Source organism: Dinoponera quadriceps, unplaced genomic scaffold (assembly GCF_001313825.1).
Source record: "Dinoponera quadriceps isolate SergipeBrazil2010 unplaced genomic scaffold, ASM131382v1 scaffold5784, whole genome shotgun sequence".
NCBI lineage: Eukaryota > Metazoa > Arthropoda > Insecta > Hymenoptera > Formicidae > Dinoponera > Dinoponera quadriceps.
In genome coordinates, this window is record NW_014559724.1 from 81,333 (window position 1) to 104,419 (window position 23,087).

A 23,087-nucleotide genomic window follows, 5' to 3' on the forward strand; every position below is an offset into this window, starting at 1 on the left:
ATATGAGGAGAAAGAGCAAGTTAATGTATTAACTAACCAGATACCAAACGTTCCATATTCGGCTATCAGTTCCAGTACTCTAACTAGCTGCAGTCTCAAAGCGTCGCGTCTTCTACGTCGTCTCATATTCTCCTGCTTTCGATCGACCGCCTCTCGTATGTAAGGAACCAACTCCTCCATCAAGTCTCTGTAACGAATAGGTGATCGAGAGGACAGTTTGCGATTTGACTCTTCGTAAGAAATAAATATAACATCAGACAGCGAGTGTGCTTACTTCAAGGCGTCGGCATTTACTTTTCCGATGGCCTGAACCGCGGCATCCCTGACATCGACGGCCTCACATCTCAGCAGAGGTACGGTAAGCTTGTACAAGGCAGCGGGGCTCGCGTTCGTGCCCGGTGACTTGTTGTCACCGCGTTCCGCAGACAGACTGTCCGGCGAGGAGCTGCGGAAACGAAACTGCTGTGTTTCACTGTTTCTTATTACCGGGCTCGCTAAGTTAAGCCAAGTTTCTTTACGAAAGCTTATATTGCAAATTAATAGTCGCGTGCACGCGAATATCGGTCAAAGTTTAGTCTTCGAAACAAAGCGGTCGGGAACGGTCGTGAGGCTAGGCAAGGATGGCAAACGCAAGTTGCCGCGAAAGAGAACTGTTAGGCCGGAGAGGTTTGAGCACAAAGCTGAAAGTTCAATGTACCAGAACTGTGCGTTCAAAGAGGAAAAGAGAAAGGATAGAAAAAGAGAGAGAGAGAGAGAGAGAGAGAGAGAGAGAGAGAGAGAGAGAGAGAGAGAGGGGGTGACAAAGAAAGAGTAAAAAGACGAAGATTTAACAGTGTGGAGGATATAGTGCGAATTACCAACGACCGTTTAAATCCCGGGTGACATCGAAGCGTGGTCGTTCGCGATTGTTAATCTCAGGCTCACCTGGTACGCTTATGCCTGGTGTAGATGCCGGAAATGGACGGTACAGAGAACCGGCCCGGCAGGGTCTGCGCCCCGCCGAGATTCTCCAGGCTCTGACTCAACTCCTTACTCATGCACAACACACCAAACTCCACCGTATGCTGACCACTAGAGTATGCAATACAGTGTACCACCAATGCTCCTTGTATCAAACATTATTTACTGCTCAGAGACTACTACTCTAATATCCAGATAGTGGTAGAGAAAGAGAGAGAGAGAGAGAGAGAGAGTGAGAGATGTACATGTACGATACAGTGATAGGAGACAGCATGCGAGAGATATGGTGTTGCGGAAAATAAAGCGAAGTGTGTATATGCGTAGAGGAGGACAAAGCAAATCGGAATCCGCTCCCGAGTGCCAAGCGCGATTTTGGTACAAATTGGTGCCGGTCTACTCAGCCATTTCACCGACTAACACGTTAGCATGTCATTTGACAGATGGGCACGTTATTTGAAAGATTTGACAGAATAATATTCAGTAATGAAGTATTATAAAACTGTAGTTTCGACAGCTGTGCCGGTACAGGATAAAGATCAACAACTCATCAGAAATGCACAAATTATTTTATTATTTTTCTCCTTGTGTATAAAAGGCACAAGTCTATTTTACTGGGAAATAATTGCTAAGATTGCCCGAGACAAATAAATGGACAATTGGCGTTTCTGTGAAATAATATACGATCCAACACCAATCAATACCAAGTGATAATGACTCTATTCGATGACTTACATTTCTTTTAAAGGTACATTTAAAGCTCTAATATATTATTCAGCTAAACATGACCTTTCAATTAACTGGAGAATTTTATCAGAATATTCTGTTTAAGCTAAACTCCATTTAAAGCAAACTCCATTTAAGCCATGTGCATAGTTTCCGTCAGTGCAGCTGCATCTGAACATGGTGTCTTCCCTACCGATGTGATTGCAGCTACAGCCGGCGAATCAATGCATACGCTTACAGGTACTTCATCGAATAATACATAATAAGCATGAATAATTCATTGAGATAAATATTGAGAAAATTAAATAATAATAATAATATGATGGAACAATGTGATATTGTCTGAACTGCCGTCGTAAGTATCAATACGCTGACTTACCTGAGACTGAGATCCGGACTGGCGCATCGAACGACCGGATTCGGCACAGGCGGCACGACTCTATATCCAAAGGTCAGGTAATTCTTCCAAATATGCATGTAGACATCTCTCTCGTTCACCGGCTTCCTCACCGTTGTAGAACTTCTCAATAACGAAGCTCGATTGTCATTTACTGGGCTGTATGGAACAAAACAGGTCTAAATTACTTGAAAATTCAAGCGTCTATGATAAGAATATCGGTAGTACAATTACAAAAACTTACGTGGGATCCACCACCGAGAACAGAGAATTTATGCGACTGAAGACAATTGGCCACGAGTGAGCGACGGCGTTCGGACATAGCGTGAGCACTCTGTCCTTTTCCAAAAAGGCGAATAAGCAGCTGGCCCACGGATCTGCGCCGTTTAGATTAAGCGACGAAGAACTCTTGGTGCTGTTTTCATCGTGAAATCCTGCGACGTAAAATAAATGTAGATAGACATAAACGTATGTTGCGTACACGAAAAGTATGACAAAACCAAGTATTACCAGCTGTCCAAACACAACTACTTCTGTCCGCTATCCACTGCAGATCCACGTTAGACGTAGACGCAGCAGCCGCTTTTTCAGCCGGCGGCAGCATGTGATAGCACTTTTCTAAGACAGCGGGACAGCAAGCGTCGATCACATCGATAACCGGCTGATCATCCTCTGGTCCTCCTAAGAAAGAGACACGCGTAAAATGTACATTCATTTGTAACGCGCTACTTGTATGTAATTCATACATGTAAATGTACAGTTACCTAAAGTCTTCAATAGAAGTTTAACTTCGCGAAGTATATGAACAGCTAGTCGTCGAGGATAAAGGCGACAATTGCAGAGCATGACCAAGGCGAATCCTTCCACCAGATAAAATATATTCGACACAGGCTCCACTTTCTGTAAACGAAACATGAGGTTTGTACGGATCGCGTGCAAAATGTGAAAATCTTGTCTGCGTAAATGCAAACCTGGCCTGATTCGCATTTCTTGATGCCAACGTCAATGCGTATATTCACCCGCGTGTTATCCACCGATTGTTCCTTAGATCTGATGCTGGGGCTGGTCAGTGCGTTCTTCCAGCATGTCAGAAGTTGCAACAGCATCCTAAGACCGTTGTCCACAAGCTGCGGGAATGTATCTTGCACGTCCCTGGCTAGGAACTGCGTGAACCCGAGTATGACGTCCTGCCGCCAATCGGGGAAATCCAACACCAAGGTTTGCAGACTCTGGTACGCCAACGCGCGCAGTTCCTCGTCCATGTGCACCGTCAAGCGAGACAGCAGATCGACCAATTCAGCACCAGTCATTCCATCGGGGATCAAGCGCGGCACGGCGGCGACGCAAGTGCGAAAGAGGTCTATCCGAGGCTTACGCTCCCCGGTAATCATCTCGTCCGGTTCCTTGTTCATGTTCTGAGTGCTGGTCATCATGAGAGGCCTGCCGTAGTGAACGTCCAACGCGCGCAAGATGTCGACGAACACCCGGCGCACGTGTGGGAAGTACGACGACATACCTATGCTCCGCGCGGTATCTTCCGTCAGCATCTGTGTCGCGGAAACACGTGAAATTATTTTTTGACACTTAGACTAGATATCCAGTAGGACGCATAAAGACACGTAGGTCATACGTACCTTGTTCAAGAACGTTTTTTTAACGCGCATGGTGTTTCCACTCGGTAGCACGCCCATTGTGCGAGGCATCGGCGGTTCTCCTTCTTTCTGTTGAAGACTGTCGGCTACGACAAGGAACGCCCGGAGTCCAATACTCATACGTTCGGGAGTTAAGATTATTTTCACCGGTCGGCCGACGGACAACAAATCGAACACTATCTCGCGCATCGCGAAGTCCAATCTCTCCTGCGCGATAAACTGGATGATCTTAACGAAAATATTTAGCGGCGTGTCCCGCGGTACTACCGCCTTCGATCCCTTGGGGAACAGGGAATTCACTATGCTCTGTAGTCTGCTTTGCGTGGCCGAGTTACTCTCGCATTTGATTCGTATCATGTAAACCCAGAGCAAACGGTATAAAGCCTCTGTAATAAGTATAAAAACATGCGCATTCTCTCATTTTTCTTTATGGAAATAACGTCTACAGAATCTGTGTTTTAATCGTACCTAATGCAACTCGACACATTTTCGGATCGCGATTCTTCAAGTGGGATAGACACATTGCTAAAAAGTAATGCCAGTTTTGCAAAAAGAACGTTTTCTGGCTGACGCAGAGCAAACAGGTTACCAAGGGAAAAAGCGCAAGCCTGTGCTTAGATTTTGTACACATGTCTAGTGTCGTCGAATATAGCATTTCTACAAAATTTTTCAGACATGGTACGTTCACTTCATTTTTCACAGCCTGAAACGTAAAATACAATTAATTATGTTATGATACACATACGAAAAATGATAACTTGAAACACCACTCACAGCAGCAACAGGAACTAATATCTCGACGAACAGACCAGCCAAAGCGTGTTTCACATCTTTGTCCTTTACTTCCAAGAAGTATTGAGCGCACTCTTGCATAAATTGGAATGATGCCTCAAACTCTTCTATCGGTACCATCTGAAAATTTGTACATTTGTACGGTTAAGAGTATAAGCACTTTAAAAACATAGAAACAGCTCAAGATATATGTAATTGTATATTTTATATTAACTAGATAAAATAATTACTTTGACTCTGAAAAATTTCATTCCCATCAACAGAGATATAATACTCTGTGTAGTATGGGGACCTAGTTCTTTAGCGCGTAATTCCTTCAGTTCCACCATAAACCGTTTCCTCACTGACATAAATCTAGATTGCGCCAAAACTCCAATTACTTCGGCATAAAGATCCGCAATGATGTGAATATTAGCTGCATTTGGTTCATTTTGTATGCTAAAAAGATATAAAAATAAAAGCTAATTAGACTTCAGTTATTTTTTTCTTTGCATTAATTTCCATTACGACAAAAACAATTGATCTACCCTTCTCTATATTTGAAGTGTTTAAAGGCAATATTTTCTATGTAGGTTACTAGATCTTCATGGCCGGGGTGAAACGGTAGTTGACGTAAAACTTCGATCAACATTAAACAAAATATAAATTCGACAGCAAGATCTCTACGCTCTTGCAATAAGTCTGCTTCGCTTCTTTCCACTGTTTCTACACTTCCTGATACTATCGTATACATAATGCTGAAATAATATATTTATTATTAATTCTCATACAATGTATACTAATATTTTCATCTCTATTTTTTTTTACCTCTTTCCCTTCTGATCTTCTTTCCCGGGTTTCTTTTGATCACCGCCTTGATCTACGAGTTGACGCTCGTACCAATTGAACAGAGCTTTCAATATTGACGGCAGACAGTGTTCAGCAACTGAACCGAAAGCTGATAAAAGTTGATCAAATTGTGGATCTTCTCCCCTTTGCAAGACTTTCGACAATTGTTTCTCCTGAAAATAACACATTTTAGCAATATTTATAGACAGCAGTTAATCAACCGACACTTACGTGTTCTGTCATAACAGCTTCCATCTTCTTCTCAGCCTGTGAAGTGAATTCTGCGAATAGAATTCGCATCACATATTCTCCTGGTCTTAAGTCCATGTCTCCTATTTGTTGTGGTTTTACTGTCTCCTTTTGGGCACCCCACGGTAGTACCACAGTTATTGCACTGACTCTACTTGAACTTGACTCTAAAAAATAATAGTAATATTTATACGTTATTTATAATTTGAAATATATCACTAGAGTTTGTAAAGTATTAATAATATAAACTTACCATTGCCAGATACTGAAGTACTGGCAGTATAAATACTAACAGCATCGCTGCTTTCTCCCTGTGTAGCTCCATGAACTGTGAGTAACTCTTGCACTGGTTCAAGGGTAGCTTGTGATGTTGATTCACCCGTCCCCTCATGTAATCCTTCACTGTGTGCTGTTCTTGATTCTAAGGCTTCTATAAAAAGCACAATATGAGGTAAAAATTTACGTTTGTTTTAAATCTATTCTCATGCATTCTAAACAACTTTTGGCTATAATATAAAAAGGTATTAAAATAATATAAGATACTAGTTAAAATACTACTTAAGATTTTAATTTATTTTTTAAATTTATAATTTAATAAAGCTTATTATTACAATTGTTTATGTATTTATACTATCATTTATTAAACTATAATGTAAAATACAAAGATATGTTTCTGATTTAATAAAATGATAATACATATATATATATATGTATATACACATATATATATGTATTATCATTATATATATATATATATGTACTGAATAAAGAAACAAACTAAAAAATGAAGCCTTATTCTATAACGTAACAGATACCTACAATGAACACTAACTCAATTATATCAGGCTTAATGGTCAACTGTATATAGTCAACTGTATATACACACTAAGAAAGAAACATACATATAAAAATCATCGGTAAAACTAGTACTTACCTGCTTGAGCCTCATTGCCTGCATTTGGTTGGGTTTCTGCGCCTATAATACATACAAAAAATTATTAGTTTCCCAATTTATTGCTATATAGGATGTTTTATACTATGTAGGCATAATTTCAAAAATAAATTCTGGACATGAAACACAAAAGTTCACATAAACATTTGACCTATCTGACCTTGTTTCTAGGTGAAAATGTTATAATAAAACTCAGTTTGTAATGAAAATTATAATGAAACATAAAAATGTTTGTAACTTGGAAACAAGGTCAGATAGGAAAAATGTTTATATTTTGTATTATTTTTAGGTTGAGAATTTATTTTTGAAATTATGTTTATAAGCTATAAAACACCATGTATAAAATACCATATATGAGTTAACCAACCTTCCGTCATGTTGTTGACTTTTGCCTTCTCTTCAGGCAACATTTATAATAGATGACATCGTGGTATAACTTTAGTGTGATTACATCTAAAACAGTTGCACTATTTATCAATGTTTTTATCACAAACTTAAGATAACATGGATAATAGCATAAGCATGAAATCAAAAATTAACATCTATCTTTCATACAGATAAGAACAAATAGATATCTTTTACATTATCACTTGTCAACGCAGCATTAATTTTTTGTTTTATATAAACAAATTATTATTTATACAGTGAATAATTTTGCGTATAATTATAAATGCATTAAAAATGATAAATACTAATTGAAGTAACAGTAGTAATTTATAGACCATGTAACGTAACGTAGAAATATAAGCACCAAATTGAAAAAGTATCTCACGACGTAACTCGTATCTGGGATAATCACACGTAAATTATTTAATTAATGCGCAGCTATGAAAATACGCGCTGAACGGAGCCATAACCTACGGGAGGGGGAATGTGGGAGTACATGTCACACATCGACAAACAAAGTGACAAAATCACAAAGATGCTCACTGTAAATTCACGACGATGTTACTGACGTCTCATCGATTTCACCTCTATCCACGTACGCGACGAAATGTGATATATCGTCGTAAAAAACTTACGATTTAACACATTCTTGATAGCACGTCGACAGATTCCGGTCAGACGATACACTCAAGAACTTAGAAGTGAAGCACTGCGCACCATCTAGCAAAATAGAGGGAGAACTATTATGAGAAGCTCTCTATCTCGTTCTCTCATACTTTCTCTCTCTTTCTACTCGAGTAAGAGTGAAGACGTTTACTCCCCCCTTTCGCGAGTTCTTTAGATTTTCTTCGCTGTCCATCACCTATCAGAATGGTACCACTAGATAGCGTTGAACTTACCTTATATTTCAATTTGTCAAACGCTGTACCAACAGAGTTTCTCGCGCCATGGCAATTTAAAGAAACAAATGTTTAAAAGCGAACGATGTAAGGCAAAAATACCAATGTCTGACCACGACTATCTAACTCTAGACGTTCTTGTTTTGTACGAATATTTAAATTTTCAGCATAGAATATACATGCATATATTGAATATATACATATATTTCACATTGAAAGTTTGAATATTCATATTTAAAGACCAAACTAACAAGAATGTGTTCAAAGTTAAATATATATTCAGACATTGATATTTTTACCTTACATATACATTTATATTTTAATAAATATGCCTAAATGTGTATTTGGTATAAAATATTTAAAAAAACTGCAACTGTACATTATTTTCAGCCTATATCAGATAGAAAGCTACTTTATGCTTAGTAAATATACATCGCAAGGATCATTTCTTTATAACTGAAATTGTAAAATACTTTGTTAAAATAAATGTCGCAGATATATCAAGTTGTAATACATCGAGGGAAAAATATGCGAAAAGGTAGTAACATTGGAAAATTATATTTATCACAATTATATTTACATGATTTTATGCGCGCATAAGTCTACATATATAATTATATAACGCGATGTCCAATGGATTCAACGTAATAAATAAAAAAGCTCTGTGAATAAATATTCATATTAGATGTTACATAATTGAATTAAAATATAGAAAAAGCAAAATTGTACCTGTCCATAATTCTACAAAATATTCAAACATTATATAATAGATTGTTATATTTTCGTATCTCTATTTAAAAGTTCTTCACATATACATATCTAGCTTATCAGGGATAGCCAACGAATTCGTAACTGACTAGTCCATTTTAAAAACAAAGAGAGAGAGAGAGAAAGAGAAAAAATGTCGGAAAAAAATCAATCTATATATAATTCCAATTCTTAAATCTATACTTTTCCTAGAGATAAAACACACATACATGATTCTTTTATATTAGGTTGTGATGTAAAAAAAGATTTATTGCTTTTCCACTATAAATACTGTTTTACATATAGCTAAAAATTCGATTTTTTTCCTTAGACCAATTGAAAAAAAAACTTCTTCCCGTAGACGAAAAATGTGTATTGGAATAGTGACTACAGGCTGATTAATAAGAGTTACATCAAAGTGTAATAAATTTTGTTTTATATTTGTAAAAAAATGTTTATATTTCTGGCATATTTTCGAAGAAATCTAATAAAAATAACGATTTGTTAAATTACGAAGAAAGTGATTTCAAGCTAGCAAAAATTTCCTAACCGCCGCTTACGTAATGAAAATACGAGTCATTTTGGGCGACATGTGATGTTTATAAATAAAAAATTGACATATGTTTGCGCGTTGTTGTAAGATGAGCATGGTCGCTCTCAATAATATTGCGCTCGAATCGAAATTTGCGACGACGACGACGTCCTTTTCGTCTTTCGTTCTGTGCAGCACGTGCCGTCTACACGACGATACGTTTTGCAATCACGCAGTGATCGCGACCTCGAGCTCCTAATGATAATAAAACTAGCTGTGAACACCCCTCAGGTGCATTGACCATCGGAACTAGCGGTTGCACAGTCGTGCGACACTTCGTTTCACCAAGGTCGCCACTTAATCCAATACGCGACATTCAAGACCCCGAGCCCGATATCTAATGAGTTGCTAACGCAGGAACGTATTCGATTTCATTCTTACGAACTATATACACCGATGCATATCCGGAGACAACTCCTTGGACCTTTATCGCTCCTATCTCTGTGAAACCTAATCTTATCAGATCGAAAGATAATCTCATCGTGATAACAGGAAATGATAACAGGTAATTCTCATCATCGCAATTCTCAAACGTCGAGAAATCCTCTCATCCTATCTTACCTACTCATCAACTTTTGTCAACGGTAATTCCAGAACTGCTGGAGTGGAAACGACACCTGCGATATTTTCATGGAATTCCATTAGTCTATCTATTTGACTTTACGTCAAAATCAGGCCAAATAAACATACGTCATATTTGCCAATTTTTATAGCGTCATAAACACTTTGCATTCTCACGGCGCGAGCTAAAGAACTTAAATACTGCCGTCGACTGTATTATTCCTCCAAAATACATAAACTATACTTTGATATCAAAGTACAGTTCATAGAGGAAAAAATATAACCGGCTCCCCACTATTAATTACGCATACGCTTTCTCATTCCGTTTTTCCCCACTTCGTCATCCAGAGCGTGGCGTTTATCTTTCAACTCGAACACTTAGCCGTTCGATGGCGAAACGGAAATGCGTAGATATACGTGCTAACGGATAACGTGGTCAGATAAAGAGAGGGTTACAAACGAGGAATCCACACGGGCGGCGCAGACAATAAGCATTATCTTCGTATCAAACTCAAACGCGAATCCATTGTTCTCCAGTTAATTTCATTCGAACCAACCTTATCCTATAGCCTTCATTCGTCAATCGTTTACCGCTTGTCACGAAATCCATTATTTAGAATTAACTAAGTGACAACAGAGGGCGATCGCCGATGTTTCCGTCACGAATCGCTCTCGAAAGATTCTTCGATCACCTCGCGCATCTTCTCAATAAAATCTATCGAGCGACAAGGACAATGTCAAGTGTAATTCGAATTCGTTATCGAACTACCGCAATTATTCCCCCGCGCACACGCAGAGAGAGAGAGAGAGAGAGAGATCGCTGTCGGGCACACGGTGAACGCCGACGAACGTAATCTCGATATCGACGTGAGCGTGCAGACCGCGTGCGTAGATGAAATTGGACGGCTGCTTTTAGCAGCATCTATTCCGCCAACGGAAGGCTTGCCGCGCGTGCTCGCGCCTGTTCCTCTCTCTCTCTCCCTCTTCGAGCGCGCATATAAATACACCCTGTACCTTGACGTTACTCCATTGAACTCTGGCGCACGCGGCTCCTCCGCAACTCTATGGCCCTAAGCCAGGCTTACGCAAGCGACGTGTCCCGTTGACCTCCTTCTTCGACAGAGAATTGACCTTGCGTCTCGTTCTTGACAAATTCACGCGGACCGAGCCAAAATGTCCGCCTTGAACACAGCCGAAGACTCGATCGCAAAGGGATGCTCGCACCGGTCACATGGTCGGCTCGCAGTTGGCTGCCATTTTGCGAAAAGGATTAAGATATGAAAGAGAGAAAAAAGAGAGAGCATTCGGCGATAGGTGGAATTATTGCAAATTACACTTTTCAGACCTTCGCTCTTTGCAATTGTTAATATTATCTGTGACGTTAAGTCTAACATAATACGTACTGTAACATAGTACACCGAATTCTGTACACGGAGATACCAGAGTAAAAGTTAAACTCCCCCACCTTAAGGTGGACCTTACTTTGTCCAAATGAATCTCCGCTTCATTTGGATTCGACAAAGTATTCTCCCTTTTCGGTTGCTCTCTCCACCTGGATAAACATTTACATATTACGTGTATCCAATCATACCAATGTGTCTCCCTCTGTACAGCACGAAATAAACGAGTATTATGCCAGTAAACAGTAAGATAACATCAATGTTACAATAACCCGCTCACAATGTAAATGCAATATAAAGCGTTGTGTGTTACATTGTCGAGCGGGAAATGATAACATTGACGTTGCGTTACCGATGACTGGCTGTGTTTACTGAGCAAAAGCGGGCGAAAAAGCGACAGCAGATCTCCCTCGAGCGCGTGTCCTTCCCGCTTACCTACTTTTTCCCGCCATCGTGTTCGTAATTTCGTATATCAGCGAGAACAATGTGTGGCGGTCCGCGGACCGGCGAACCGGATGCAATCGAGCGGTCGTGGATGGCGGTTCCTTTCGAATCGTAGAATTGGCGAGAGGTGGCGGTCGCGCGAAAGACGATGCGACATGTCGCTCGGCCGTTCGATCGCGCGAGGACGAAAGGTCGTGAATTCGGGCGGAAGCGGCGTGCCGTCGACGAAAGAGTGTCACGGCGGCCGGGAGTGTCACGGTCCCGAGGTTACTGGTGAACCGTGTTGACGGCGCTCCGGTGCTGCGCAGAATGGCACACGTGACCCGTGCGCGCCCGTCTATTCTTAGCGGAGGTCCGTTCTGACGAACGGAACACTGTGCCTCGATCACTCGTCGTCCGGCGCGCGTCCGACATACAACACCGCAGGAAGGAGTCCGGTTTCTCCTCTCTCTCGCTCTCCTTTACATATTACCCGCATCTCTCTCGCACACCACAATGTCTGGATTAACGGATCCCGTGGCATTCGCCAAGGATTTCCTGGCCGGCGGTGTCGCAGCGGCGATCTCCAAGACCACCGTCGCGCCTATCGAGCGCGTCAAATTATTGCTGCAAGTGCAGCACATCTCCAAGCAGATCGCCGAGAACCAGCGTTACAAGGGTGAGTTCAGTTTCCACGATCTCTATCTTTCTTCACCCCCGCCATTCTCTCTTTCTCTGTCGCTCCTCTCCCTTTTTTCTTCCTCGAGTCTCAGGGTCATAGGGGAAGCACCGGCCGCGTCACGCGCACGGTGTCATGGCAATTGAGGCGGATGGAATGCGAGGCTCGCCACGGAAGAGAAAGAGAGAGTGCCAACGTTAACGAGCGCGAGACGCAGCGAATCTGACGAGAACGGCACAGCCCTGTCCGTCAAGCATGTGTCAGCAGCCAGGGAAAGAGAGAGAAAGAGTGATCTCGAGCATGTGCAAGTGTTCCCAGGGTGGTTCCCTATGCGGGGGAGAACGGGATAGACGGTGACAGTGGTGACCGTTATGTAATGCCGTTAGCGCACTAACGTTTAGGGCGCCTCGTGTGCCCCGCGTAGAGCGCCACGCGGCTACGGAATTCGAGTATCGATATTTCTTGTATTTATGTAACAAAGGTCGATCATGCACGGCCGTCTCGCCGTCTTACATAACTTACTTTCGGTCGGCACCGACCGATCGCATATATAGCGGTGAAAAAGCCTCCGCCGGCAGGCAGCCGCTCGAGGATGGATCGATATTTCGATGGAACGCATCGTTCGGCCAGTTGGTAGGTGGCGCGTACTGCCTTCTCGCTGACGACCGCACAGTAATGCCCCCGATCGATGACGGTGCGGTCCAACATGGCCGCCCTTTCGCTCAGCCACGAGACCGAATTCCTTCGAGCTTACCTACTTCCACTCGTTCGTTCACGAATTCGCGTCATCTATAGTGGCACCCCCCGCTGCTTCATTCATTCCGTCAGCGATGGAACGGCCGTTGTCGGGACGATGCCGTTTCGATGCGAGGAAGATGTCGCGCGATAACTTGCAGTTTCAGCTTGCTCGGTCCTCTCGCTCGAGATCACTTGCAGAGTTACTGTGCCGTCTTGCAGGCCTTGAACTTTGCCTCCAAGATTATCGCACACAGAATCTCTCTGAATGTCACTTAATGTGGTAGCTTTTTTTTTGCATCCCTATATTGTCTGAACTTCGATATCTCAAGTGCAATTCGTGAAACGGTCTTCAGGGAGAGAGGGAGATAGAACGGCTTGAAACTTAATTGGCACGCTCTAGAGATCTCGGGCTAATCGCTAAGCTAAACCAAGTTGGGAGAATTGTGATAACTGAGAGATTTTGTAATTTGTCCATTTACCACGAATAATTCCCAATTGATGTATGTAACAATTACTTTTTAAGCTTCAAAATTAATGAAATTAACGATTGGCTACAATTAATAATTCGATATACGCGATTAGCGTGTGACTATCTAAATTGTACTTTAATTTTGCATGCCAGAGCTATAGTCAACAGTCTGTTTGACTGTTGTCATTTATTTCATTCATGATTCTTTACTTTTGTCATGCAAATTTTTACTAAAACATTTATATTTAGTAAGAGTTCATAGATAATACTTTTTTCCATAATTCTTTTATTTCCAATATTAAATCATATATGGCTAAATATTATAATATAAGTCGACTGTAATATCTATACAATTATATAAAATTTTGACAATTTGAAAAATATCCCTCCCTATTTATATTCTTCATTATAATTTAAATTAATAAAATATAATGTAGGAATTAATAAATAAAGCGAACTTTGTTTATCTCTTTATATATTATTTTTCAGGTATGATCGATTGTTTCGTTCGTATCCCACGTGAACAAGGATTCCTCAGTTACTGGCGTGGTAATTTTGCCAATGTTATCAGATATTTCCCGACGCAAGCTTTGAACTTTGCCTTCAAGGATAAATATAAGCAAGTCTTTCTTGGTGGTGTTGACAAGAACACTCAATTTATGCGCTACTTTGTCGGAAATTTGGCATCTGGTGGTGCTGCCGGTGCTACATCTCTGTGCTTTGTCTACCCACTCGACTTTGCCAGAACTAGGTAAGTTGCACGAGATATCTTCAGTTTATACAAATTCGTTAATATATAGATGATTATGAATTAATTAATGAGCAATAAATGATACACCAATTTTCTCCTTTGCGGCTTTAACTCGCCTAAAACTAAAGTCAACACTCATAATCGGATTTTATATTTAAGATCGCCCTAAATTGATTTTCAAATACTGTATAGATTGTTTCAACGGCTACAATGCATTTAAAGATGAACTTAAGACGGTCTTGAATATAAAATCTGATTATGAATACCGCTTTATAAAGGCCAATTATTCCTTCGAATAAGTTTATCTAATGGGAAAATATTTTAAAAAACGTACGAAAATAAACTACAAGAAGACGAAAAAATTATTTGTATTCTGTTGAAAAACAATAATATACCAATAATTTTTTCGCATTTTTGTAGTTTATTTCTTTACGGGAACGTATGTTAAATATTTATTCGTTACATAAACTTATTCGAAGGTGGAACAACAAGCCTTAAGTAACTTTTAATGAAGAAGTATATATATAAAAGTGAATGATATGTCACATTTTTATGGACAATTAATCATACAAAATGTTATATTGCTTCTTAAACTTCTTAATAAATACATTTGTATTTTATACATAGAAAATAATGAGAGATTTGAAAAATATGAAATCATTAACGTTCGTAGTTATGCAATTTAGTCTCATTCTAACACATCTTGTTTACTGTTAGGTTGGCTGCTGACGTAGGCAAAGGTACTGGACAGCGTGAGTTCACGGGATTGGGTAACTGTTTGTCGAAGATCTTCAAGGCCGATGGTATCACTGGTCTATACCGTGGATTCGGCGTATCTGTTCAGGGTATCATCATTTATCGGGCTGCTTATTTTGGTTTCTATGACACTGCCCGTGGTATGCTGCCAGACCCTAAAAAGACTCCGTTCCTTGTCTCATGGGGTATTGCCCAGGTGAGAAGACCACGCGATTCCAAACAATTATATCACTCATATAGATCTAAATGACTGTTATTCAACTGTTTTCTTTAAATTTTTTTAGGCTGTAACCACTGTCGCGGGTATTGTATCTTATCCGTTTGATACGGTACGTAGACGTATGATGATGCAGTCTGGCCGTGCAAAGAGCGACATTCTGTACAAAAACACTCTTCATTGCTGGTCCACTATTTATAAGTCGGAGGGTGGTAGTGCCTTCTTCAAGGGCGCGTTCTCTAATGTCCTTCGTGGTACCGGTGGTGCGCTCGTGCTCGTACTGTACGACGAAATTAAGAACCTCCTTTAAAACGCTAAAGTGATCCTCGTCTCATTACTTTCACCGATCACAGACATCGTCATTTTACCTAAAAACCATCCGATTTGATAGCAAATCCCGGACCGACGGACAATGAGACTCACTGTCGGTTTTAACGATCAAGTAATTCAGGCTGAGGATGTTCGGTAGCAGCTCGTAAAATGCATGAAACTCGGCAGAAATTGTAAACGTAAAATGATAAAAAAAAAGAAAAAAACATAGAAGAGAATCTGCTTAATTTATTGCCGGATTCAGTATTTTCCCGCAGCGGCTGACAGACATTACGTACTGTATTTTCTTATTACACTACAGTTGAAAAAAACGAGAAGGTAGAGAATTGTCAAGTTTAGGCCAGTTACGATAACCGGAAATCATGTCATAATTAATCCGGTCATAATTACCTGAAAACGTTCCAAAAACACGTCATTGAATAGGCTGATCGCGATATTAAGTATCGAAAGTATAATTGCCTAGAGAATCTGAATGAGCGCGGCGCGCATGTAAAGTCAGTGAGAGAGGCGGATGCGCGACGACGTCAGTACGGTGATGGCGGGGCGCGTAGCCTGGGCCGCCCCCCGCCCTTACTCTCGGCCCGTTGTAGATAATTCTTATTTCGTAATTAATAAACTTATAATTTCCTGGTGATATCAGCCGATCCATCAAGCTTCGATGGACAATAATTTAATTTCGCACTTTCGACGACTATGTGTAAGATGAAAAACGTTACTCAGAATGTATGCATCTAATCTGTTCATGTTAGGATGCATACACACAGGGGAAGCAGCAGATCAATAAAAAATGATATAAAATTTCATATATTTGGAATTTTGTTCCTCCCTGAATTGATGAGAATTTGCTTTAGGAAGAAAAATTTTGAGTTAACTTTTTGTTTACTATGTGTTTAAACTTTAAACTGAATTCTCATTGAAGTAACTATAGATTTGGTTGTAAAAATCCTAGATTAGGTTTCTAGAGAGAAATAGTAAGCATATATATATTAAATTTTAATTGATTCAAGGCAAGATATTGATTAGATATGTTTCTGAGTATTTTGTGACGATTATTTTCTAGTTTCTTTGGGAATTCATAAGATGACTATATAAAGTAATACATCTCTTGCTCTCAATATGTAAAACATCTTATTGATACATACATGACACGTACACATTCGTTTATCTTATTATAAACATTTATGATATATCTGATCAAGAGAAGGGTACATTTTTGGCCATTGTTTACTTTAATTAATAATGAGTAAATACCGCAAAATTAATAAAATCCAAATTGTCATTTTCATTTATACAAAAATTTATACAAAAAATCTCATATATACAAAGTTATGGAATGCTTTATGTAACCGATCGCACCCTTGACATAATCAGACAGCACACAATAAGTCACATTAATTTACTGTAAACATATAAATTAATTTTACCAAACTTATCGATATCCTTATACCTGGCATTGTAAGAGATAAATTAGTTTTACATTTTTGTACAAACATCTGTATTTGACAACTGACATTCTAAAATGAGAATGACAAAAAAAGATATGGAACACTGCATAAGAACACTTTATATACATGTCACAAAGCAAAAAGATATGAATTTTCTTATCATACAGTTGTTCTATTAGAATCACCTGCTATCATGTCCAAGATTCGACTGAGACCAGGCATATTTAGTATAGTACCCAATACAGGTACTCTTCGTAAGAAATTTATTGCTACTGGCAGAAAACCACTGAAATAAAAAGAAACATGTAAGTAATAAATTAATGGTAAGGAAATAATACCCAATTCACTAATCATTAAGTTCAGCACACCTACCTGAAAAGCAGTACAAAACCATAGGTTTCTAAAATCATGCCTATGATGGGCCAACCCATAAGTACCACAAAAACGCCTCCTAAGAACGAGGCACTAGCTTTTATTTTATGCCTTTGAAAGAAGAAATTTAGAGTTCTCCATGGTCCGATAACACATGCCAAGCCAGAAATAAATAGAAGCTGTAAGATAAATCCAAAAAATTGCTCAGAGATATGACATTTTTGCAAACGGACAAGAGAATGACACCTGACGATCTTACATTTCCAATGGCAAGTAAACCTTTATCAAACAACAATAATACACCGAGGAACAAGAAGGAAATTCCAAATCCTGCCAACCCTACTCCGATTTCTGAAATGCAATGAAATTATGAAATGCACATTGTTGTGATTAAGTCAACAATATTTAATGGTCATCTTATATATTCGCCGGCTTTTTCATGCAGAAGTCGGTGAATATCCGTTCAGGTATTTTACTCACTTTGCGTGTCCGTAATTTCGAACATTATTTACAAGTGGTTTTTCGCAAGAAATGCGCACGATATACTGGACGAATTAATAAGTTCGCACGATACCCGTGGTGAATGTAGGAAAAGCTAACCTACATCCACGTCATTGGTAATACAGCGCGATCTTACTGTACAACATTACGGAGCTTCATCGGGTTCTTTGTGAGCGTCGTTTGTACCGGAGTAAATTCACTCGACAGTTGTTTTGATGACTTGTTACATTCCGTCATTTATCATTTTCGTGATTACGAGAAATTAGCTCTTAGAAAATAAACCAAAGAATAACTGTGGAGTCACACAATCTATAACTTCAATTTGAATATCACCACGATTCGCCCCGACCTCTTTATCGTTACGCATGCATATACGCACACATATGCGGCTCGTTTTCACCCAATTGGCAAATTTCAGCTTCCCGACTCGCCGGGTTGAAAATGATCGCTGCGAAAAAATGGTTTCACGTTCATAGGTGTGTTCGTTCCTCAATCGCATTTTCCACACTACTTGCATTTCAAGTGAAAGAAACTTTCGCACGTCCGTGCTCTTTGAGGTCGGAAGAAAGAAAATAGATGTAGAAAGCGCAAATAGAGAGAACAAACCTTTGGATATCGTCAGATAACGTTGGCACTACTGGCAACAAATAGCAAGCTTATTTTAGAACGCGAGAGCGCAATGAATCCAGTCGCGAACGTTCATACGTAGTACGCAAGCTGGATTTGACGGTTCCTCGTGGCGGTTCTTCCGTGAACAGGCTGACAGAGTTGAGCGTTTGGTTATCCGAACATTTATGTGATAACGCCGGCCAAAGTACTCATGGTGTCGGTTATGCAGCCGTTCATGGTGAGTTCGGTGCCGGATACCGGTCCGATAACACTACTGTCGTTTGACGTTCCAACGGACGTGTATTTCGTCAAATCCACCACAATTTGCTGCGCTCTGCCCGAAATCACTCGATGATCTTTTCGCGATCTTTACAGGACATCGAGAGCTCGAGGAGCTATATCGACGAGCTCTATTCACCGGACCAGCAGAAATGTCTGGAAGCGATTATGTGAGTGAAGATTGTGCTTAACCTTAACTCGATCGGAAGCATCGACCTGTCACCGTCAATTAGTGGGAATAACGTTCTATGGAGTAGATCGAGGAGCGATATAACGTTGCAGTGAAAATTTTCCTTCCGATCCAGAGCAAAACTTCTAATGTGCCCATTATATTATATATTATTACATATATGATATTATTTACCGTTTCTACCTATTCTTCTCTTATATTCTCTCTTTCTCTTTCTCACCCTCTTTCTCTCCCTTTTGCCGAAATTCCTCTCACTCCTCCCATGTTTTATCATATGTGTGTATTTATATGCATACACCCATACATATATTCTATATAATGAAATTAAATCTGCTTTCATCCTGAACTATTGAAAATTGTAAGATTTTCGATATGGCTGATCTGTCTCAGATGTCTGAAAAATTCCGTGATCGGCAGCAATCGACAGAAAGGTTCGGTAATAGCTCAAGGTGTTGTGCCCCGGCTGTTGCAATTGCTTGGCGATCCCAGCGGTACCATCAGCGATCGTATAAGGTTGGAATCAGCGGTAACACTGGGATCCTTAGCCAAGGGAACAGATCAGCATGTACTAGCGCTCATAGATCTAGGTGTAATTCCATTTCTCCTCGGAGTTATGCTCACTGTACCAATTCCTGAAGTCTTCACGGAAGGGAAAGCGAGTATAGCCGATCTTTTACACGAGGCCTGTTTGCGATGCTTGCGCACGATATTCCAGCACACAGCAGCGCCAGTTCAGGCGATATATCGTGATCCGGCGATAATACCGCGATTGTTGTCCCTGGCTAGTCGATCGGTTACTTGTCAAGTATGCGTGGCGACGATTCTCACGACAGCTTGTAAGGTATGGCAGTGTAAAGGCGCGGAAAATCATGCGAAATGGAAGACAAAACTAATCGATCATTTTTGCTTATCAGACGGCGGACGATCAGAACGCTCTGTCGAAAGGTGGAGCCGTAGAAACATTGGCGCTGCAGTTGGATTCTCCGCTTTCTGACGTGCAATTACCGGCTCTGGCCTGTTTAGCGAACATGTGTTACCAAAACCAAATGGTCTCGTCGATGGTGGCGCACGCCAACACCATCAACAATGCTGTGTCATCTAAAGTGGTGCCGGTAGCGTTGGGACAATTGATGGGGCGCGAAAAGAATTCGCTGATACAGCTCGAGGCAGCTAGATGCGTAGCATACATGCACAGAGCTGGAGCATTGGAGTCTACAGACCCACGTGTTGTATATCGCGCTTTACCCTGTCTCGTAAGACTGTGTCACCGGGATCGACCACCACGTGAGAGGGTCGCCGCCGCGGAAACGCTCGCGTACCTCACCGAGGTTGATACGGATTTGCAACGTTTAGCCTCGATTAGCAATCATCTGATACCGACGTTGGCCGAACTGTTGCGACCGCATCCGCAAGTAAGCACGACCGCGTTAAATACGTGCAAATGCATTTAAAGGGGAATTAACTCGTCGATCTCTCTTCGATTTTTATATTAAAAATAATTTTATCAACGAATACATATAATCTGTTATATGGATAAAATTTCCCTGACAGTGATCTGTGCGCCCCTTGGACTTTTCATCATGTAGTCTGTAAAACACGAATTATTGAATGACTTTAGCGTCAATCTGAGGGACCGTTAGAGTTTGATGATGATCTCGTATGCTTAGGTGCAAGATGCAGCGCTAACACAAGACATGCGACAAGCTGCATTTAGAGCATTCGCGTCTCTCGGTGCTAATGATGAGGATATACGGAAGCGTATTATCGAGACCGAAAGTCTTATGGAACAAGTAGTATCTGGTCTTCAAGATCCTGGCGGATCCCGTGTTCGTTTAGCCGCGGTTAGATGCTTGCATTCCCTGTCGAGGAGTGTGCAGCAACTTCGTACCACGTTTCAAGATCATGCAGTGTGGAGACCGTTAATGCAGTTGTTACACGGAGCGGAGAAAGGGTTGGAGGGTAAGTAATAGTAGATTGCAATGAACATTACAGTAAACACTGAGAAATATGTATGTTGCGTGTATACATTGCATGTGCAACAAACATATGTTTGGCTTGAATTTTCGGGGCTAACATTTAGGTCAAAAAGAAGGGAGAAAAGATAATGCATAAAACTCGACATTTGACGATTATTTATATAAATTCTTGGTTCGGTATAAGGCAGACAGTTGAACGAAGGTACACGCATTGAAAAAAAGGCAACTCTCGAATTACCGTTGAAGCCGTACGATATTTAGCAAAGAAGTATATGTTCTAATGGATATTCCTAGGCGCAGACAGATTGACGGACACTGCTACCTCTCTTTCTCTCTCTTTCTTTCTCTATCTTCCAAGAGGGACGTGAATTTACAGAGCAGGAGTGGCATTTTTTCCATGCGTGGGACATGATAAATACGCGAATATTAATTTTCTCATTGTAAGACTATTTTACCAGAAGAAATCAAGACAGATAAAGTGTTTAGTGCTTAATAATTAGCTTTTATTATTAGCATTTGATCGTCAACTTTTATGGATTGCTATTAACATTATTGTTATTCGTTGTAATATAGGTAGAGGCGAAAGTGAAGATGATTTGTTAACTGTTGCCTCGAGCACTTTATGTAACTTACTGTTGGAGTTTAGTCCAAGCAAAGAGCCGATTCTCGAGTCCGGCGGAGTCGAGTTGTTGTGTTCTCTCACTAAACGACCCGACCCGGCACTCCGACTGAACGGGATTTGGGCGCTGATGAATGTGGCTTTTCGAGCGGAGCAACGGGTTAAGTCGCAAATACTCTCGTGCCTGGGTACTGATCAAATCTTTCGTCTCCTGGCCGACCCGGAATTAGCCGTTCTCATGAAAACGCTGGGCCTCTTGCGAAATTTACTCTCTACTAAAGCTCACATAGATCGCATTATGGGCGAGCATGCCGCTCACGTTATGCAGGCGGTTATATTGGTACTGGAGGACCCGGAACATCCGGCAGACGTCAAGGAACAGGCTCTCTGCATCCTAGCGAATGTTGCGGACGGCGATCGAGCCAGAGATCATATCATGGCTAACGAGGACGTGCTTAAGAAACTTATGGATTATATGGTTCGTACGCTGTTATCACAAATATCACTACCAATTGCACATTCCTAATCCTAAGTAATGGATAGAGTCTTGGTCTCCGCGAATTAGCAGTTTATGGACGGTTTATCTTCGATAGAATAGAGCGACAAAAGATAGCATCAACTCATTTTGAAGTTGCACTAAATAGATTACTACTCGAGCATTCGCATATCCGAACTCTATCTCTGTTAGTGCAATAATTGTCTCTTATGCGAATGTTCACACACGACTATCGATTTCATGGTGTATGTTTTGTTCAGATGCATAGCAACGTAAAACTGCAAGTTGCGGCAATTTTTTGTGTGTGCAACCTAGTCTGGAGAGAGGAACCTGGTGCTGCGCAACGGCAAGCGCGTCTCAGAGAATTAGGCCTTTATCGTATTTTGCAACAGCTACGTCACACGAAAGACTCTCAATTGTTTGATAAGTAAGAAAGATAAATAACATGACATATTATTGCCGTCGTACTCCAGCGACGTTTATCATGTGTCGTAAACTTCTCACGCACGAATCATCTTATCATTATCATTTTTGTTTCAGAGTCAAGACTGCCTTGGCACAATTCTACGATGCTTGAACTTCGAATATACCGGCAAAATGAAGTTTAGGTCTTGACTTCGTCTCTTTTTTTTATATTTGAAGTACGTTACGAGTTTAGTGTTAAGACTGTGATCACTTCTCGGTTGATGTATAAGTGCTCGAAACTTATAAGTAAAGCGAACAAACCGATAGTTCTGAGCCTATGCCTGTAATCTGTTCGACGTATATTTATTTATAATTTAAGTATATATAAATATATAGAGAGAAAGAGAGACACACAATGCGCGCAGTGTAACTCGTTCGCTTATATTGAGAGAAATGTTTGATATGTATTAATCTCGTTAGCTTACAAGCAGAGGCTTCAGACACGAATTATCGTATGCAATAAGAAAGAATTAAAGGGACAAGTAACAACTTGAAATAAATAGGAAGCAAATACACTCTCACGCGATATATATATATATATATATATATATATATATATATATATATATATGTATGTATATACTTCCACACCTTATTAAACATACCCATTAGAACTCCCTCTCTCTCTACACT

At 40.4% G+C, this 23,087-nt stretch overlaps 4 protein-coding genes across 10 annotated transcripts in view; 2 read left to right on the plus strand and 2 right to left on the minus strand.

The window, feature by feature from the left end:
* LOC106750441 (protein furry) overlaps window positions 1-7,640 on the minus strand; it is a 33,535-nt gene extending 25,895 nt beyond the window's left edge. For 2 of the 7 annotated variants that reach the window (XM_014630795.1, XM_014630790.1), the window contains exons 1-19: window positions 7,484-7,640; window positions 6,921-7,006; window positions 6,536-6,577; window positions 5,855-6,031; window positions 5,584-5,768; window positions 5,332-5,525; window positions 5,052-5,261; window positions 4,755-4,962; window positions 4,507-4,644; window positions 4,201-4,435; window positions 3,715-4,118; window positions 3,052-3,627; window positions 2,845-2,980; window positions 2,591-2,761; window positions 2,325-2,514; window positions 2,063-2,239; window positions 925-1,071; window positions 275-445; window positions 38-187 (exon numbers count right to left, since the gene is read on the minus strand). In XM_014630795.1, coding sequence (XP_014486281.1) covers window positions 38-187; window positions 275-445; window positions 925-1,071; window positions 2,063-2,239; window positions 2,325-2,514; window positions 2,591-2,761; window positions 2,845-2,980; window positions 3,052-3,627; window positions 3,715-4,118; window positions 4,201-4,435; window positions 4,507-4,644; window positions 4,755-4,962; window positions 5,052-5,261; window positions 5,332-5,525; window positions 5,584-5,768; window positions 5,855-6,031; window positions 6,536-6,577; window positions 6,921-6,963 — 3,554 coding nt within the window. In that variant the 5' untranslated portion in view covers window positions 6,964-7,006; window positions 7,484-7,640. Of the gene's footprint in view, window positions 1-37; window positions 188-274; window positions 446-924; window positions 1,072-2,062; window positions 2,240-2,324; window positions 2,515-2,590; window positions 2,762-2,844; window positions 2,981-3,051; window positions 3,628-3,714; window positions 4,119-4,200; window positions 4,436-4,506; window positions 4,645-4,754; window positions 4,963-5,051; window positions 5,262-5,331; window positions 5,526-5,583; window positions 5,769-5,854; window positions 6,032-6,535; window positions 6,578-6,920; window positions 7,021-7,333; window positions 7,404-7,483 lie in introns of those variants that run through there. The other 5 variants (XM_014630796.1, XM_014630791.1, XM_014630794.1 and 2 more) reach the window with 5 other exon arrangements.
* Window positions 7,641-11,973: 4,333 nt separating this feature from the next.
* Window positions 11,974-16,305, plus strand: LOC106750458 (ADP,ATP carrier protein 2). Its single transcript, XM_014630826.1, has 4 exons — window positions 11,974-12,241; window positions 13,938-14,199; window positions 14,917-15,151; window positions 15,240-16,305. Exons 1-4 carry the CDS (start codon window positions 12,079-12,081, stop codon window positions 15,480-15,482), a joined length of 903 nt encoding a protein of 300 aa, XP_014486312.1. The 5' UTR covers window positions 11,974-12,078; the 3' UTR covers window positions 15,483-16,305.
* Window positions 16,306-16,611: 306 nt separating this feature from the next.
* LOC106750460 (vesicle transport protein GOT1B) lies at window positions 16,612-18,260 on the minus strand. The gene is made up of 4 exons (XM_014630828.1): window positions 17,800-18,260; window positions 17,579-17,670; window positions 17,320-17,498; window positions 16,612-17,233 (listed from the first exon to the last, which is right to left on the minus strand). Exons 1-4 carry the CDS (start codon window positions 17,822-17,824, stop codon window positions 17,107-17,109), a joined length of 423 nt encoding a protein of 140 aa, XP_014486314.1. The 5' UTR covers window positions 17,825-18,260; the 3' UTR covers window positions 16,612-17,106.
* A 239-nt stretch (window positions 18,261-18,499) lies between these two features.
* Window positions 18,500-22,969, plus strand: LOC106750459 (armadillo repeat-containing protein 8-like). The gene is made up of 8 exons (XM_014630827.1): window positions 18,500-18,667; window positions 18,805-18,878; window positions 19,289-19,739; window positions 19,813-20,310; window positions 20,566-20,857; window positions 21,448-21,971; window positions 22,250-22,416; window positions 22,530-22,969. The coding sequence occupies exons 1-8, from the start codon at window positions 18,641-18,643 to the stop codon at window positions 22,564-22,566; spliced, it is 2,070 nt and encodes a 689-aa protein (XP_014486313.1). The 5' UTR covers window positions 18,500-18,640; the 3' UTR covers window positions 22,567-22,969.
* Window positions 22,970-23,087: the final 118 nt, after the last annotated feature.